We start from the raw sequence: 18,543 nt of genomic DNA, 5'->3' as shown, positions 1-18,543 counted from the left end.
TATACATTGTTGATGAAGTTGTGTGCTGTACTATCTAGAGCTGGATTTTTTGTGCTGGATTGGCACTTTGAATAGAAAGTTGAGCAGTCTGGATATCACTGGTCCATTGAAGGTCATAAGGGGTCTAGCACATCACGGTGCAAAATGACATGCCCCAAAATTCGCTCAAATCTCTGTAAAGGAAAACCAATTCCATTTACTTTAATCTTGCCTAAGTGTAATGTTTGTTGATTTATTGTTCCCGGGAAGATCTACATCTGTGCACAATCTCACAGGTGCCTCCACCACACAGCACACGGTCCTGGCAGGACAGAGAAATATCCCTGCCATGGATTTGCCTTTGACACGTCCATTATTTTCTATTAGTTTTGATGAAGTGCGAGAGTGGAACATTTGTGAACTTCCCGAGGTGGAATTGCCATGCCATCAGCTGATGGAATGACATGCATTCATCATGCTGGCACCTGAATGGGAGAAGGGAGACCCGTGCACCAGGGCTCATCTTGAAGCAATCTGCCTTGTTATTGGGAATCAATCCCCTCACCTTACCAGGAAGGGATCAACAGACCTGATTCAGCAGGGCAGGCCTACCGAATCAATTCTTTCCTGCGTATGGAAGAAAAATTTCTGCCATACTATACAGTAAGGTGGCCCTCTGGTGGAAAATCCTAAAAGTGCAAGGTTGGGCAGTGAACAGTCTTGAAAAGCCTTACTTAAGCCCTTTCTTCCGAACCAAAGAACAAAAACATCTAAAAAAAACGACCTGGTAACTCCTTTAATGTTATTCTATTGCCACACGTCGGTGCCAAGAAGCCATACTAGAGGCTGTAACACTAAGACCCTGACCTGCCCTGTGCATCAGCAGGGGAGATGACCACTTGCACCATGGCCTCCTCCTTCCCCTGGTAGTTGTGAACTTCAATCTGCTCGTCTATCTGTATGCGGTAGGCCAGGCTCTGCAGCCAGATGTGGGCACTGGGGGAGGAATAACAAAACTAAATCATTAACAACCGTGTGACTAGCTGTAGTAAAAAAAAATCAAGGGTGAATGTTAGCGTATTGTAAATGCTAAAGTTGACTCCAACCCTTTGCTAGGCAATGTATTTTCTCTTACCTTCTCCCAGACGCCTAACTGTGTAAACAATAGGGAATTGGGTGCCAAATGGCAACTTCAGAGTGCTAAAGTAGTACAACGATGAAGGCAAACATACTGTACTGCACTGTGCCCTCCTACATCAAGCTCCTGAGCTTAATAGGAACAGAATTAATCAACCTGTTGAACATGGTGCGATTGATGTAACGCATAAAATCCCATTACAGGTCTAAGTAATACAAATCTGAAACCCAAGCACTTTGGTAGCACCTTAATGGCCTCCATTTGTAAATGCTTTTATTAACGATGCACAGCATTAACAAGGGGCACTTGAGTTGCCTTGTACCCTGCCATGAGGACCCATGACCTGGAGATAGATAAATATCTTCTATCATGAACAATGTAATGTTTTGAGATAAAGAAGACTTTAAGATGAAACAAAAGCAGCACCTTTGTTAACCGGGAAAGCCCAGCATGCTGATGTTAAGTCCTTGTCTTCTAATATCCACTGATTATGCTACTAAGACTAATAATTTGCAAAACTACTGCACAGTAACAATTTCATCTGAACAGTACAAGGGTTGAGTTCACATGGCAAGGAAATGGAAAGGTCATGCTACTAGTGAGATTGCTATTAGGATAAATATACATACCCAAACAATTTACATCTCATGTAAAGATACACATGGTGCAAATAAGCAGTTACTCTCCTTTAATGAATAAGAATGAGAGACTCACCTTCCTAGAAACACATCCTCCACTGGATCCCAGAAGGGGTCGTTGGCCTGTAATCAACATAGAGAATTAGGTGCAGTACTGTTAAACAGTGTCAAATCACCAGAATGGAGTCTTTAGCAGCACCTCCACATTTGAACAGGGGTGTTTCTCCTTGTACCCAAGCTGTCAAGGTGTAATTCACCGAAGTGTGCTATTTCTAACATGTAAAATTATAGTATATCATTAAGATATTCGGAACAAGGTGTTTTTGTCTGTCATTTCCTTGCCTGGATTATAATTGCATGTACATGTATGGAACATTATGATCCATTTGAAGGTGCAGACACAACAACCGGTGGATCAGTTCAGCACCATGGACAGGACATCTTTATGCACATACATGTGATGATATCAAGATTTCAGGCAGAAAATCATTTTCCTCCATGTATATAAAGATGACATAAAGAGAGATGTAGCTAAGAGGTAATAATAACTGGATGATTAAGTTTCAAAGTGGTACAAAAATCACCAATTTACTGTAAATGTGTTTTCCTCGCCATTCTTCCATGTCATTTTCACCTTGCCAAGCACTTAAATTGCAAAATAGATGATGAGGATTCCTGGGAGCGCAATTGGTAAAACCGTGCTTAGTGGATGGTGAAGTTAGTCCCAGATTCAGCCCCAGTGTAACATTTATCAGCAGCTTTTAAACAGAGACATTCATCCCTTTCTGGCTCGGTGGTTTGAAAATTAACATACAAATTCAAATCCCGCACTTAGACAACAGTCTGGCTTCAACAGCACCTTGTACATTCAACACTTCTGAGCAGATATAATCTGGCAATAAGCTCACACTACCAGGAGGAATGTGGGGTGATCCACTTCATTAACATGGGAATACAGACAGAGTAGTAAGAAACATTAAACTGACAGCACAAGGTTCAGCCTGACATATGGGAGTCTCAAGTCATGCCTATATAGGGATACAAATTTTTTCCTGCCTGCACTGCCAAACACAAGTGCAGGATATGGTTGGATTTTTGTTCTCCCGGCACATCAATAACCAACTTGAGACGTAGTGGGTCCGAGAGAGGATCAGTCAAAAGGTGTCTGGCAAAGTTGGAAAGATTTCCAAAGTACTCCATCAATTTCCCTCTATCTATGCAGCCCATTCTGTCTCCTGAAGAGGCGTGCATATTGCAGCAACAAAACAGCCTCATATGTCTTCAGCACCAGGGATGGTGGAAATGATGGGCTCCCCACCGTCTCACAGCGGGACAAAGATTGCACAAATTGTCAGAATTGCTGAGTGAAAAGTGCTGCTAATATGTTTTTATGTCTTAGTAAAACACTTATCTATTTGTCAAACAGTAGGGTGTAATACCGTATTTTCTTGATTAAAGTGCGCACCCCAATTAAAGTACACACCCCTGATTTGGGGCTGGTTCCAGACAAATTTGCAGAACTAAAACGTAAAGTCAAAAACCCCAAATAAAGTACGCACCCCTTCTCCACTGATCTTGAACACATTTTTATCCACCAGATAGACTTATGCTGTCCTTTGTAGTTCTGTTTTGTTCAATTCTTGACACAAACTGTCTTACCGTATTGTCTTGAATAAAGTACGCATTTTTTAAACATTTCAAAATTCAAAAGGCATCTTAAATCATTGCTAAAGTCAGGGTGCTTACTTTATTTGAGGTTATTGTCAGGACAAATTGGAAAAGGACCTCAAACCCAAACCCTTGCTTAATCAAACCAGGAACCCAGCTGCGGTGAAACAAAACATGTACATGGCTCAATACATGGGAGAATCTTTTATGAATCTAAGGAATGGCATTATGTAGAAGTCCTTGATATAAGAAAAATGACCTGGAGATAATAGAAGGAACTCCATAAATTTGAATTTATCCTGTTCAAAAATCTTTCATTTGCTCTTACTGTCCCTTCCACCGAGGGCAAACAGAACATTATAACAAACATCTGAATTTTACCATGATTAAACATAAAGTAGGCATATCAATGAAACACATGCATATTTATCAACTTAATATGATGTTTATCAAATATCCATGATTGCTCTTCAACAGTAGGGGTCAGGGACCGTGCTGTAACTTTAAGCTACAGACTGATTTATTATTGCACCAACAGCAATCTGATGCATGGATGAGTCCCAGCAGGGGGAGGTTCAAAATGTGAACAAAATTTCCATGTGATAAATGTTTAATAGACATGTCTAGGGTAGCAGCCTCACAGTTGAGCTCCTAGTTCCAATAGCTGGTAACTGGGAGACCCCAGTTCAAATCCTGGGAAGGGCATTTCGGTTGGGGCTGCACCCCTCTTTCGGAAGGGACGTAAAATATGGGCGTAACATGTTCAAAAAGGTGCCTCGAGTACATTAAAGAGGACGGGCTCCCTGAAAAAATATTCCCTGCTACTGAAACAGGAAGGAAACTTGCTGACCTACTGTGCCGCTAGGCACTACAGGATGGACAACAACAACAAATGTTTAATAACAGGGTACTGTAGTTCACTGCAGTAACAGTACAATGCTGGGAAGTGATGTTAGTGAATTTGACAAATTTTCATTTGGTCAAAACTTGCATTCTGCTTAATGTTCATCAAATTCTAAATTACATTCATCAATCTAGGTGAAAATATAAAATCACAATATTGTGGTATCATCTTGATTTCAAAAGCTAGGATTGGTATAAAAGTAGTAGTTTGGTAGACTTTACAGGTCATTTATCAAGTATTCATTGGTAATTGCTGGCCCATTCACATATCAACATTTATTGAGCAAAACATTATGGCAAAAAGAAAGGGAAAATGCCCAAATCTGTTTTGTGTCTGCTTGCCTACACTTAGATAGGCCTGTTTGTAGAAGATACCCGAATCCAAAGCCTGTATATTTACTGTCTCCCGGCCCTGAACGTGTGTAGTTACTGATGTATGGGCTGTCAGCATGTCTATCCACTGTGAATTCACCGTGATTACCAGAGGGCCATGCCTGATTATTTCCCTGAATAGTGTCACAAAGCCACATTGAAAGGCCGCCTGACCCTCTGATCCTATTTAGGCTAAATTAACAAAAATTTCATTCTTCTGGTGATGGATGGGGCTGCTGACACATTGACTAAGTATTTGCCATTTCTGGCTGCTAATATCCCTGTATCACGGCCAGCAGGTGTGGCCCTGCATAGCAAGTGGGGCAAATTAAGTACCTGATCACTGTTTTCCCTGTAGGATCATTCCAGTCAATACTAGTATTGGCAGCAGAGTTATGGCCCAGCTGTAGCAGAAAATCACACCCACTTTCTCATCAACACTGGAGGAGGCCAGTCTGAGGATCACGGATCTCATTACAGCCCGGGGCACACCTCATGTATACTTAAGGCCCCCAACACTTGGCGATTGATGAATCATTGATGGATGCCAAATTGAAAAACACTCCCATTTTTCATCCGCTGGAATCAATAACTCACCTGAGAAGCACAAGCCATCTGATACTTATCCAAACATGAAGCTAACGCCATTCAGCTAATGTCAGAACTTGTTAAGGTGCTTCTCTAATCATTTCACCCACACATACGCCTACAGAAAATGAGCAGAAAAAGGCAAACTTGCTTCCAGTACCACACTTGCACATGAAGTTTACCTAAAAGTCACAGTCCTAAAATGTACTAATGTTTTAATTGAAACATTGGAAACCTCACATACTCAATTTATGACTTTATATTATTGGCAGTACATCAGCAACATGTCTTAAGCTACTAAATACTAACAGGCTCAACAGGCTTCCTCTCAAGACTGTTGTCTTTCCTGATTGAGCTAGTGTTACAAATCATTTGTGTTTGAACATCTAGTTCATTTTGCAGAAAGGCAATGAGCCTTTGAAATCCACTGACAAATGCAGCAAGTTGCTTAAGTGCTTAGCATTTGGGTCAAGAGGCAAATGCAAACTGCCCTTCCCATCGATCAAAGATTTCTATCGAGTGACGATAAAAAATCTGAGGTCCTGAGTCTGACCTCACGGCAACCCACTGGCAGTGGTTTTGAATATTAATGAGCACAAATCTGAAATGAATTGTCATTGATTTCACACCCATCATAGCCAAGGTATATTGAAGCTCATTCTCAGAATTCTTATTAGAGCCAATTGTTCAGGCTACATTCTAACTTCAGCTCACAGAAGCACACATGCATGCCTGGGTATTTAGTGATTAAAACAACTGGGTTTCAAGTATGCTACAATTTACTCAGAATTGACAGAGCTATGTTCTAAAAGAAATGTCATACTGAAGACAGGTATGGTGGATCAAAGTCTACTGAGAACATGCGAGGGAGTCCTGGCAACAGCAAATGTAAATCAAAATGACAAAATACTTATTTGTTCTTTACTCTTGAGATTTATTTCCTCTCCCATCAGTCAGCCATTTATGCCAACTTAAAAGTTTAATTGGTACAATGGTGCATCAGGTCACACACATTTCATCACTCCATCAATAAATTCCCATTATCTGTCTTCTCATATCATTTCTCCACTAAACCTAATCCATCTATTGATATTTGTAATCCATCTATTGATATTTGTAATGTACCACAATACTCCACCTCACCGACAGTTAGTTTTTCATCGTCTTCTGGGAAACGGCGTCCAATGTTCTACACAACCAACTTATTGACTGTTACGTGACCCATAAACCCCCTCCTCTTGCTATCCATCTTATCCCCCCGACTAATGTGTATTGGAAAGGACATCTCCCCCAGAACTGACCTGCTCAACATCCAGTTTGCCCTCCTCCATGTACTGCTGGTACAGCTCCTCGATCAGGAACTTCCTGTTGATGAACTTGGCCTTCGACCACATCCATACCTGTAGGATAAACAAGCATCATCATCATGGTGGGTTGGTAGAATGAAGAGGAACTTAGACGACATAAGAGCTGACATCAAAGAGGTCTATGGTCTCAAGGAAATACAACATAACTTTTCTGACCCTTACCGATCTCTCCACCCATCTGATATGTTAAGAGGGATTCCCCTGAAAATTTTAGTCTAGTCCATGAATTTCGAACCTTGAAGCACTTCAACTATCAATAAAGCAGAGTCTTTAAAATCCCACAATGTGCAATCTTCAAAATATAAAACCCCTCTTTGTATCTAGAATTCAGGAAGTTGATATTACTCTCCACAGTTTTTACTGAGAAGAAATAACATACATAACAACATCCAACTGCCTGCCTACCTGGTTAGTTAACGTGTTGGTGACCAGCACCTCCACCTCCATCTCCTTGTTGTTGCCAAGTGAGTCATGGGAAGCCAGGTTCTTTATGATAGGTTGAAATGTCATGGCCTGAGGACAGGGCAGATTATACTGGTCATCACATGATTACCTGACATCTACTCTTTGTACGCAGTACACATGTACATGTAAACACTACTTCATAAGAGTCAACATAAAGATGTAACTTAAACAAATAAATATTTTTGACTGGTGATTTCACACAGACATTCTTTAAACGTGGTTGACCAAAGTATGCCATAGCTGCTAAGCAATATTACTTTCATACTGATAACTCATATTTATGATCAAAACGTATCCAAAACATACTTAGATCTAATGTACAATACTTGTATTGTCAAAAAACCACCAAAAGCATCAAATAATACTACAGTATATTAGTTTTGCACATTTCAAAATGGTTGACAAAGTCCTCCTTAAGGACTTCAATGTTGTGCCTTGATAGAGTTTGGGTCATTCTTTTCACCAGTTGTTTTCTAAGCCACAACTTTTTGCATACTCTCCTTCAACTGTTACAGAAGTGCCCCCTGTCAGATCTTGTAGGTACTGTCAGTAAAACTGACAAGAGAATGGGATGAACTAGAAAGCTGTCCTCTCCTAACTCCTCACCTTGTTCATGTCCTTGCTCATTGCATTGACCTCATCCACCTTCGGCATGAGTTGTACAAAGTCCTGGAACACCAGTTTGTCCATCGCCTCGTTTGCCCCTTCCCCCAGTCTTGGGGTGCCCAGCAGAGTTGTCATTCCCTGTGAGACAACCAGTCACCAACAACATGATTTATATATGTCCATGCAGTTACATTAGTAGATTGTGCAGTGCATTGTGCAGATTGTGTCTTCCAAGACCTAATACAAGAACAATGTGTTTTGGAACTGTAAAGCCCCTGGTGAGCTATCCATGGTGCTGAAGACGAAGTTGCACAATGGCAATTACCGGTTACACCACTATGTTTCCACACCCCCTAACAGTAGCCCTAGCCCTAGCCCTAGCCCTAGCCCTAGCCCTAGCCCTAGCACTAGCCCTAGCCCTAGCCCTAGCCCTAGCCCTAGCCCTAGCCCTAGCCCTAGCCCTAGCCCTAGCCCTTTCCCAGTGAAATACCTTGCCCGGCACGGTTGTGACGGCTCCCACCGTTGAGTCGTTCTGTGCCAGGCTGAAGGCCTGCCCACCCTAGCCTGGGACCTCAACTCCCCCAGCCCTCCACCCCCCACTTTGCCCTTGATGGGTTTATCTGGGGGTATCACTGATGTAGATGTAGAACCCTAGAAGAACACAGGGATGTCCCCCAATTACCTAGTTTTACAGAAGGGGGTCTTTCCATTGTAGAGCCTTGGAAGACAATCATTGGAATGGTACAGTAAGGACCACTCAAACAAAGACATTATTGATGTTGAAACGGCTGTTAATAGTAACAAACCTGGCTTTGTGCAAGCTCCTGCTGGAAGAAATCGTAGCTGTACTGCTTCATCTCCTCCTGGTTGATTCTGTCTGCTGGGTACCCCACATACAGGAACAGGCAGTTCGAACCCAGCATCAACCGGTCCTGGGTTTAGCAGAAAAATATCTTAGTCTACAGTAGATTTCATTGGTAGGCTCAAGGACAACGGGGTGTATCACAAGAACAATACAGAGTGAACACTGAAAAATACTATTTTCAAAATGGCCAAAAATATCAACCATGCAGATACACTACCATTTACAATGATAACTTGATTGTGTAAGTACAAACTGCTTCAAAAAAAAGCCCTGGTTCATGGAAGCTTCAAAAGAAATCAAATTGAACCAATAAAACAGGGAATGTCCAGCACTCACCAGGTGTTGTAGAGGTGTTTTGACCATGATTTGTTGTCCGTTGATGACCACCTTGGCATCAGGTGACACTGGTTCTATGGAAATCTCTGTACCACTGTTACTCATGACTACATGGCATGCCAAGATCCTGCAGGGGACAAAAATTCACCTCTGTCACCTGGATGGCAAAGAGTGCTTTCCTTTGTATTGCAATTGTTTTCTGACAATGTAAATAAAACAGAAATTGACCTCTTAACTTGGCTTGAAATAACTTTAGAATGAAGAAATTACCCAAGTCCTCTGATGAAGATACTGTTGCCTGTTTCAGACTTTGAATTCCCCAAGTAGTTATTGCCTGTGGGGGAGGGGGTGAAGAGAAAGAAACAGCTGTTAGGCATATCTCAAGCAAAATGTTGCCCCTGCATGGAGCTGTGGCTATCACAGACAGCATGATTCCCATTAACATCAATATACCATTCTTATAATTTTTGGTGATATAGTAAAGCATCTTAAGAAATCAATATTTTGTTTGAAACAAGTAAAGTGATCGAGTAAGAACTATTGATTTAACAGGGAAAAGTATTGAGACTATGAAGACCATCGAGAATTTTAATTTGTAGCTAATGTTTACAGCTCTACTGTCCAAAGAAAGTAGGTACTTCTGGAGGATAAACATAAAAACTACATTTGTCATGATGGTTAAGTTGCTTGGGGACACATAAAGGCCAAAGATTAGTAGGCTCAGCCTGGAATGCCCCAGCCCTTCAGTTGTAAACAGATCAGTGTAAATCAAGATGGTTTTATCACATTGTGGAAGTAACCTGATGCACATTTACCTGGGGGCAGTGCATGCTTTACGACTCCGCTCAGGTAGGGATCCTCATTCACATTCTGCAGGTAAGGGTGCTCCTTAATCATCATGTCCTCCTGGGGAGACATAAAACACACACACACATTACAGCCACCTTATCTTTACAGCACAAACCGGCTTCCAAAGGATAATGGAAACATAAAGGCAGTTCTGTAGGTCCTATCTCACTCCACCATCACAACGGTAAATCCCTGGCAGTGGGCTCCCCAGGTGGCACGTAAACGGGGGATTAGTGACGCGCATGTTGCTTGGCAGATCAGAGCCTGAAAGTACAGCCAGGATATGGCAGCACCCTCAGGATACACATTAGACTGCAGTAAGATTATACTCAGATCTGTCATTCTTGGGTGGGATCATTACAAAGTGCTAAATGTTTGTGGTTTTATTATGAAGAATTATAGCCAGCAGATCATCATAATTTTTGGGTGCAGGGCTCGATCTTAACTATGTCCCGATGTCCCGGGGCCACTAAAATTTAGGCCGGGACAACTGAAAAATCTATTTGGGACGCTTTTGGGACAATAGGAAAATAATCAACTAATCAACATCAGAATGTCCGATCTCCCCGCGGTAGACCGGATCCGGACCGCAAGCGACCAAAACGTAATCTAAGACGACCACGTCATTTTCAAATGTGTGGCGACGTCAGTTTTTAATGGTAAGTTGCGGGAAATCACGGTAAATCGGCCTGTTTTGCAGCGATGAGATCCAAGATGGCGCCAGTGGTCATAGGTCATTGGGATAGTCTACTGCAATGTGGGTGGAACTATTGCGTGTGGTGTGATTTTACTCTACATTCAATAGTACAAAATTTAAACTTATTTCGTCAAAAACATTCTTTACATTAAAAAGATTTATACATAAAGAAAGCTTGACTTGATAACATTTTGTTTTGAAGATGATACGTGGATGTTTTTTTTTTTTTTAACTGCTCACCCATGCCTCTAGTGAAGTATCCTAACTAAATAAACAATGCGTTTCTACATGTACAGGCACGCTAGAGGCTATATTTCAGTATTTCTCTGCAAATTTCTGGCGTTTGGGCGGGTTTGGGAGTTTAAAACTCACACCAGGAGAAAAACTTAAGCATACACGATCTTTTCATGGGTAACAATGCCATAATGATCCGGTAATTTTTCTGCGGCGTCGCCGATTTTGTGAAAGAAGGTTCCCGCTTGTGGCGACCATGTGCCCGGTAAGAATTTTCGCCAACACTCGCCAGTAAACTTATTTTCTGACCTACTCACGGTGTAAACAGATGCAGTTGGTGTTGTTTACATGAAAATTGTATTTTAAAACGTCAGTAGGGTGTCGGATACTCAACCCAAAACATCGATCCTTTGTTTTTAACGTTAGCGTTGTAGCGAAATGACCCATTGTTATGCGGTATAAACTCCATTCACAAGTTTTTACAGACAATGCCGATGGTAAAAGTGACGCCGCTCGCCACAAAAATAAGCGAATTTTCATGAATTTTAGCAAAATAATCCAGGAAAATAGGGAAGAAATATCGTAAATGTGGAATCCGAAAGCGGTATAATGGAGACGAGCTTTGCTGTTAAACGATTAAGTGCATCTTGTTTAGCATTCTTGTTAATAAATTATGACGTTGAAATCGGTGCCTCTGTCTTGACTAATGTCAATCTCTATTTGTAAGAAGACCACATGTCCAAGACGCCCGAATTCTATCGGTCCCCTGGGTGGTCTTCTTTAAGACACGTTTGACTGTACTAGACTAGTGTACTATCTATTGTTGTTACACTGTGTACCAAAGACAGAGACAATCTGATATTCAAGGTGAATATATTTTCTTCCCACCTGCCACTGATTAAGTACAAGTGGTCCCTGTAAATGTACTAGACTAGTGTCACTCAGTGACTCACTATGTACTGTTTGTTTTCAGAAAAAGATTATGTTCTTAAAATGACTTTTTGAAGTTCCCAGTTCCCACTTGCCACTTGTTACATGATAAGGCACTGCAGCAAGTGGTCTACCTGTAAATGTGCAGTGGACGTTGCACTACTATCCATAAGATATAATGTAATAAATCTGTTGTTGTTGTCTGATAAAAAAGACAAGATAAGTTTGAATCTGAGTTGATTATTTCAATGGACAATAAGCTTACACAGCAATACTGTACTCTGACTGAGCTTTACAGTTGTTGTAATACATAATTTCTGAAAATAGGGTTGGGACAGTCCATCCTCACTTCGGGACAGTTGAAATTTATTTTGGGACAATGTTGGGACAGTAGGGAAAAAAGTTAATTTTGAGGCCTGGGGTGGGATCATTATAGTATACAAAGTGCAAAATGTTTGTGGCTTTATTATGAAGAATTACAGCCAGTGATATAGATAAGCAACAACAACATACTGATTTACAATACCTTTGACACTTGAGCTTGGGACTGCTCCCATTCTCTCCTACAGTTGCAAGGAAAAAATAAACAGTTGAACATTTAAGTTTTATCACGTTTTGTTCAAACAATAGATAATTGTTAACAATATGAAATTCGAGGGACAGTCGCCAAAAGGGCTAAAGTATGTAAGAATACACTGTACAAAATTTTAGAGTCAATTTGCAGATTGCAAAGCTTGATGCAAGCCCGTTTTTTCCACAGATGTAGTTCATTGTTGAACTTAAAATAGTGGCAAGTGATGTGTATTGAATGACATGTCACGGATGTCATGACAGACATGATTGTAGATATGGATACACATTAAGAGTCACCTTGCTTCTTCCAGTTTCTTCTCCCACGTCATTTGTATATCTGACATCTGTCTGACATTCTCCTGCAACATTCTCTCCAGTTCTGTAAGAAACAAGTACAACATTCAGCTGAAGTTACATACAGTCTTAAGCATATTAAAGTACTTTTTGCTTTCATATTCCAATTGGTGGCCACTTGAACATTGTTTTGAATCATATTTAACAGTTATGTCAATCTCAAGTTCCTAACTATATTCCGCAGCTTGACACTCCTCACAAACCAAATGGTTCACCAGGCTTATCACAATAAGTGGTGGTGTCTCAACCAGATTCCTGACAAGCAAAGGAGATAACCAGCTACCCACCTTCATCCCTGCCCTTTCCACCTCTGTCTTGACCTTGAAGTTTGGCCATGAGTCGAGCATTCTCCTCCTTTAACTCACGGATCAGTCTGTCTGTGGGGCTCTCGTTCACTACTGCATTGTTTTTGATTTTCTTAGCTCTACAAATAAATAAGACAATATCAAACGTGAAAAGGAATCCTATCAATTTATTGTTCTCCTTTATATTTTGACAGATGAAATAAAATAAAATATAATTGGTGTTCCTTGTTCTGAAATAGATAGCCCTTGAAGGGTAAAAAACAAAATGATTCGTCCATTCCATTGTGACACTTATGACACTTTTTCATTTATTTCTTTGACACTAAGCTGCACGTACCTATCAGCATATCTAAGTGTTGACAGTGTCTCTTCATAGTTGATATCTGCAGGACTAAGGGCAGCAATCTGCAAACAGATTAAAGAAGAAACTTTCACCGCAAAACATCAGAATACTATCTAATAGATATAAAGAGCAGGCTGATCCAGTTTGTTTCACAGATTTTCACATATCTGCCTTCTAGTAAGTGCTATACGTGTGCACAGCTCAAGGTTCTTAGTTACTTTCTGACAAAATGTGGATACTCCACACAAGTACATCCTAATGTAAGAGTGTTGAATTTGCACTCACCATGATAGTCTTACTGTTGCCTCCCAGAGCATTCTGTAGCAGCTTGGTTAATACTGAATTTCTGTATGGCACCATCACTTTCTTCTTACCACTTGAATTATCTGCTAAGGCACTGAACAAATGATAGAAACAAGAACTTCAAGACGAGTGAAAGATCCAAGTGTACTAATCTTTGTCCAGCTGTAATCATGTCTATCAGTGAAGACAATCTGACATGTGCTGCATTTACAATTTCCTTTAACAGGCTTCCAGACTAAACGGAGACAAAGTCTGCTTTTCTTGCCCTGTAAGTAGCTGCTCAAAATGCCCATGTCAGTCTATATATTTGTATAGACTAAGCTTAGAGCACAGTATATAAAAATGCTCAAACTACTTACACAGATATATAGAGGGTACACAGTCTAGTCTGATATCAACATTACTGACACAAAAATCTCTAAAACAAGACATCCATGAAGTGGACAGTCGTGCCTGACCTGATGACATTGCCCAGGGTGGACAGGCTCTGGTTTATGGCGGACCCCTCCTTCAGCCTGTCCCCCGTCGCCCCGGTGGAGCTGGCACGCTCACTGCCTGCCAAGTCTACCAGGTTGATTTCACTGCTTTTGGTGGTGCTCTCCCCACTGGCATTTATGAACACCTGGATACAACACACACCAACTGTCAGTGCATCTAGTCTAGATCAAATACACTTTTAAAGATGTGAGCAATTCAAACCTTCATCAGTACACTATCCGTGGAGTGAGTGACAGGGAACTTTCTCTTCCTCACAGCAGCAAACTTTTACCTCTGTTGGCTTACTTTTTAAACAAATTTTAACTTTCAACTAAGGTTAGATAGGGACATCAGTGATGTAAGCAATATTAACTTCCACCAGTCCTTGTGTTGGAAAGTAACTGTCTCCAAATATAAGATGATCAGTATGTCAATAAGATACACAGTACAAAAGTTATTCAAGCAACTGGATAAGTTTTGTAAACAGTCAGGCGACTGAGCAACTGAGTTTCTGACTGACTTTGGTCAGTGACTTAGTGACTCAATCACTGATGGAAGACAGTAGATGCTATCTGAAACATCTGACCAATTACAAAACTTCTCCAGTTGCTTGAGTAACTTTTGTATTAAGATGATCCATGCACTGTTTTCCCACCTGTTTGAACCTGACAGTGATGACCATGTGAGAGCGGCTGCTGGTGGCGTTCATGTTGGTGGAGGCTGTCGTTCTGTTCTTTGTGCCCTGATCCATCAATCTTTCAATCTCCTTGTAGTTTTGTACTGGAGTTTGCTGTAACAACAAAGTGGTTTTATCATGCATGGGAACTGAAAGAAATACTAGAAGTCATGATCCTCCACAATCAATTTAAAAAAAAGAATTACTTTCAAATTAACTCCTTATGATTAAATCTATACAATGATTGCAACAATCTTTTCAATACATTTTCGGGGATTCATTCTGAAACTGCTTTTTCTGGTCAATGCAATTGTTCTAGATGGAATATCTATAGGACTCACCTTCAGATTTTCTACATAGAAACCTTGCTTGGGACTTTGTCGTACTGTCAGATTCTTTGAATCCTTTGATAACAGGTCTCTGACCTAAAGACAAAACCATGAAACAAAATTCCTCAGTCATATCCTCTAATATTCAGGAAAACATTCTCAACATTTCACTTTAAATACAAATACCCAAAAAAATCAAATTAACTGTAATAATTTTTATACAATAATAACTCAACAATTCATTATTCATTTAAACATCATACTATTACAATATAAGTCCTGGAATGTATTGTCTTACCTTCTCATTATATATTTCCAGCATACTAAAGCTTACCTGTAGAAAACAGAATAATACAGGAAGAAATTGACAAAAATACATGTATTTTATATGTAAATTGTTTGCTTAACAATTAACGGCAGAAAGCACAAAGGTAAAAGCTCTCTGTAGTTAATTGGGTCAAACTACATTTAAAATCATGAATCTAACAGTCACTGTAGTGCAGGCATTTATAGACAATTTGTTAGCATATTGGCTTAGCTTTAGAATTTCATAATGCCCTTGGTATTCATGGTTAGGTAATATGTACAGCACTTGAAAGTTCATCTGTGTTGGTAGAAGTCATTTTGAATCAGAGTCCAGAATAAAATGTACGGCCTTCACCTGCCTCTTCAAACTTGGACTTTATCTGTATTTGAAAGATTAACAAGCTTGTGCCATCAAAATGCAATTTGAATGGAGTGTGTAATGATCAAGGTCCACAGATAAAGATTTTGTCATAACTACATCATCTTTGTCCTATGGTGAAACCTTTACAGTTTTGTCCACGTACAAACCCAGGAGGTTTAAACCTCATTGTACAAACTATGTCCAGGCCACATTCCTTGACATGTAATGAGTTTTTTATTACAATAAACATATGGGCAAAGAGTCAGGCGAAGCAGTGTGAGCTCTAAGACTTGGAAGAAATAAGCACTGAGGTACCAGCAGTGACAACAACTTTAATGTTAGTCAAACCCCAAGTTGACCCAGCTTTAATACTGTAAGGTAATGCTGTCAGTTAAAGATTAAATTGTGAGCCTTGTAGCAAGATCACCTCAATTTTACAGTTTAGGTTTCTTAATAAGTAATGTTTTCATCCCAAAACAAACAGAAGTCCTTGACTGTGAAAAGGCATCCATGGTAACAATCAAAAGCTATCGGGTTAGGAACACTTAGTCACCAGGCACCACCCCTGCTATTTCAAACACTGGTGCCCTGTGGGCCTTTGTTCATCCAGTTGCATGCAAGTGGTGGTCCAAAAATGACACATCTACTTTTCATTACCTTGACAGTTGCTTGGTTTCCAAACAAATCAAACCTTGTTGGGTAGGGAAGTTAAGACAAGCAGAAGTCACGCATTCCAAAAGATTACACCTGTGTGAGTGTCATGAACAGGTCATAGCCAGACACTTTGGTTACTGTTTGCTGCTTTACAGACCAGCATGTTTGAGCAATTTGACCAATTGTTACCCCAGAAAAACCATAACAAGAATGCCCACTGAAATGTTGTGATTTGTTGATTCTGTTAAATAATGCTGCCAAATACTCTCATTCTCCTCTCGGAGATGGGTTTCTAATAACAGGGATATAGGGCAGATAAAGTCAATAGAGATATGAATAATTGAAGACCTCAGGATGAGCCTATTCATAACTGTTGTTCTTACACAATATTTCCACATCCCATTTCTTTGTCCTACACAACAGCTCTAGTCCCAAAGGTCTTCAACTGCCAGAAACTATATCAGTCATAACACATAATTTGCACCCTTTTGGGAATCTCATTGTTACCATTGATCAATGGACTTTTGAAAGATCCATGACGTGCGTGATTTTTAAATGAATGTACAGCCACTTAATGCTACGAAATTTGTCAAAGTGTGAGTAATTGGACTACCTGGCCACTGGCCACTTTTTATTAGTCTTCATTTTGCCACCTAACCTTCCCCTTTCTCTATACACACCACTTGTCCTCAGTGGCCAATATTTGATATGTCCCTTGAGAGCAGCTGCTTGAGAGGCTTTTATGGACATGTTTGGACCAAGGAGGTTTTCCTTGTTTGGACGTACAGTACATAAACTCAACCAAAACAAAACATCGACTGACAGGACTTTAAAAGATCATAAAGATGCTCCTGTAATGAAAGTCTACTCAATTGGTCACTTTACAATGTGTGGAAATATCGACACGTTGTAAAAGCAAGATACCATGTGATAATATGGTTAAATGTAGCTTGGCAACTATTGTGGGTCTAAATGGCACGTCATGTCACTTAAGAGATATGATTGTGAAAATTCACCTTCCTTATAGTCCTGACCAGGGGAGCACTGGACATTTCCTTTTACAATTTCTTTCTACAGTTCCTTCTACAATGGAAAATTAAATCTCTCTTGACAGGTACAAGTGGAAAGTACGTCATCGGCTGCTTAATACTACAAAATTGCATGGCTACATTTGCATAACCACAATAAAATTTAATAAAACAGCCTCAATGGCCAATCAAATGTCGTAAATTCCATTCCATGTGGATAAAGGTGTACAGGTCTGCAAAAATAAACAGCCCTCATAAATCACGAGGATTAATGCAGTCTTACTTGATATTGCCTCTCTTTGTCCTCGTTCTTTGAGATTGCAGTGAACAGCTCATCACACGTGATGGGCACGATGCCTCTGTTGATCCCATAGCCAACCATAGAGTAGCTCTTTCCTGCTCCAGTTTGGCCGTAAGCAAAAAGGGCAGCATTGTAGCCTGCCCAGGCATTGTTCAGAACCCCTTGGCCAAGGTCATTAAACACTCGTCTCTACAAAAGAACGTAAGCAAGTCAGTGAGAGTACATGGCATCTATAATATATGACCACCTGTTAGATCTTAACAGGTCCTTGCCTTATAGCAGCCCCACCTTCATTTACAACTACTTGACTTACAATATATAATATTATGTGGAGTATTCCTTTAAAAGGGATTTGCCCTGAGTGGGTGATCACACAAATTTGCTTTATTCAATCACAGTCAATGGCCAGGCTGCTGTACAGGTGACACACTTCTTGTAAAGGTATTGCAGTAAAATAATAACATACCATTTTGATATTGAAAATAGCACATATTGTGACAGAAAGGATTAAAAGTTCAATGTCAACATCTCAAAAATCAAAGCCAACAGCCCGGATCTTACCTGATCAGCATAACTACTGTCCGTGCCCTGATAGATCCCGTTGTCATCTTCCTTAAACCCATCATGTGACCAGTACGACTGGTCAAAGCCGAACATCTTGGTGTTCCCCGTGGCTGGATCTGTGATGACCGTTTGACTCCCATTCATGGACAGGATGCATTTTGAGTTGGCTGCCTTCTCTCTCTGAAAGTTTACAGACTTTGGTTAGTATAGGCTATTCTTCCCGTTACTTCCAAACCAATAATCAGACTTCAGAGTAATACTAAAAAAATATGAACACCTTACTATCAAATGACTTGGGTCTGGTGGTGACAAATATTTCAGGGTTATGGAATAT

The 18,543-nt window shown here is 40.3% G+C and overlaps 1 protein-coding gene across 1 annotated transcript in view; it reads right to left on the bottom strand.

The window, feature by feature from the left end:
- LOC136433352 (kinesin-like protein KIF28P) overlaps positions 1 to 18,543 on the bottom strand; it is a 35,673-nt gene that overhangs the window by 9,381 nt on the left and 7,749 nt on the right. The window contains exons 2-21 of the mRNA XM_066425480.1: positions 18,207 to 18,389; positions 17,628 to 17,834; positions 15,294 to 15,329; positions 15,008 to 15,091; positions 14,646 to 14,780; positions 13,972 to 14,135; positions 13,496 to 13,607; positions 13,205 to 13,272; positions 12,850 to 12,986; positions 12,506 to 12,587; positions 12,162 to 12,198; positions 9,741 to 9,831; positions 9,196 to 9,259; positions 8,926 to 9,052; positions 8,531 to 8,656; positions 7,725 to 7,862; positions 7,059 to 7,166; positions 6,588 to 6,686; positions 1,832 to 1,878; positions 847 to 975 (exon numbers count right to left, since the gene is read on the bottom strand). Coding sequence (XP_066281577.1) covers positions 847 to 975; positions 1,832 to 1,878; positions 6,588 to 6,686; positions 7,059 to 7,166; positions 7,725 to 7,862; positions 8,531 to 8,656; positions 8,926 to 9,052; positions 9,196 to 9,259; positions 9,741 to 9,831; positions 12,162 to 12,198; positions 12,506 to 12,587; positions 12,850 to 12,986; positions 13,205 to 13,272; positions 13,496 to 13,607; positions 13,972 to 14,135; positions 14,646 to 14,780; positions 15,008 to 15,091; positions 15,294 to 15,329; positions 17,628 to 17,834; positions 18,207 to 18,389 — 2,174 coding nt within the window. The remainder of the gene's footprint in view (positions 1 to 846; positions 976 to 1,831; positions 1,879 to 6,587; positions 6,687 to 7,058; positions 7,167 to 7,724; positions 7,863 to 8,530; positions 8,657 to 8,925; positions 9,053 to 9,195; positions 9,260 to 9,740; positions 9,832 to 12,161; positions 12,199 to 12,505; positions 12,588 to 12,849; positions 12,987 to 13,204; positions 13,273 to 13,495; positions 13,608 to 13,971; positions 14,136 to 14,645; positions 14,781 to 15,007; positions 15,092 to 15,293; positions 15,330 to 17,627; positions 17,835 to 18,206; positions 18,390 to 18,543) is intronic.

This window comes from Branchiostoma lanceolatum, chromosome 4 (genome assembly GCF_035083965.1).
Source record: "Branchiostoma lanceolatum isolate klBraLanc5 chromosome 4, klBraLanc5.hap2, whole genome shotgun sequence".
NCBI lineage: Eukaryota > Metazoa > Chordata > Leptocardii > Amphioxiformes > Branchiostomatidae > Branchiostoma > Branchiostoma lanceolatum.
This window is presented reverse-complemented; position numbering and strand designations above follow the sequence as displayed.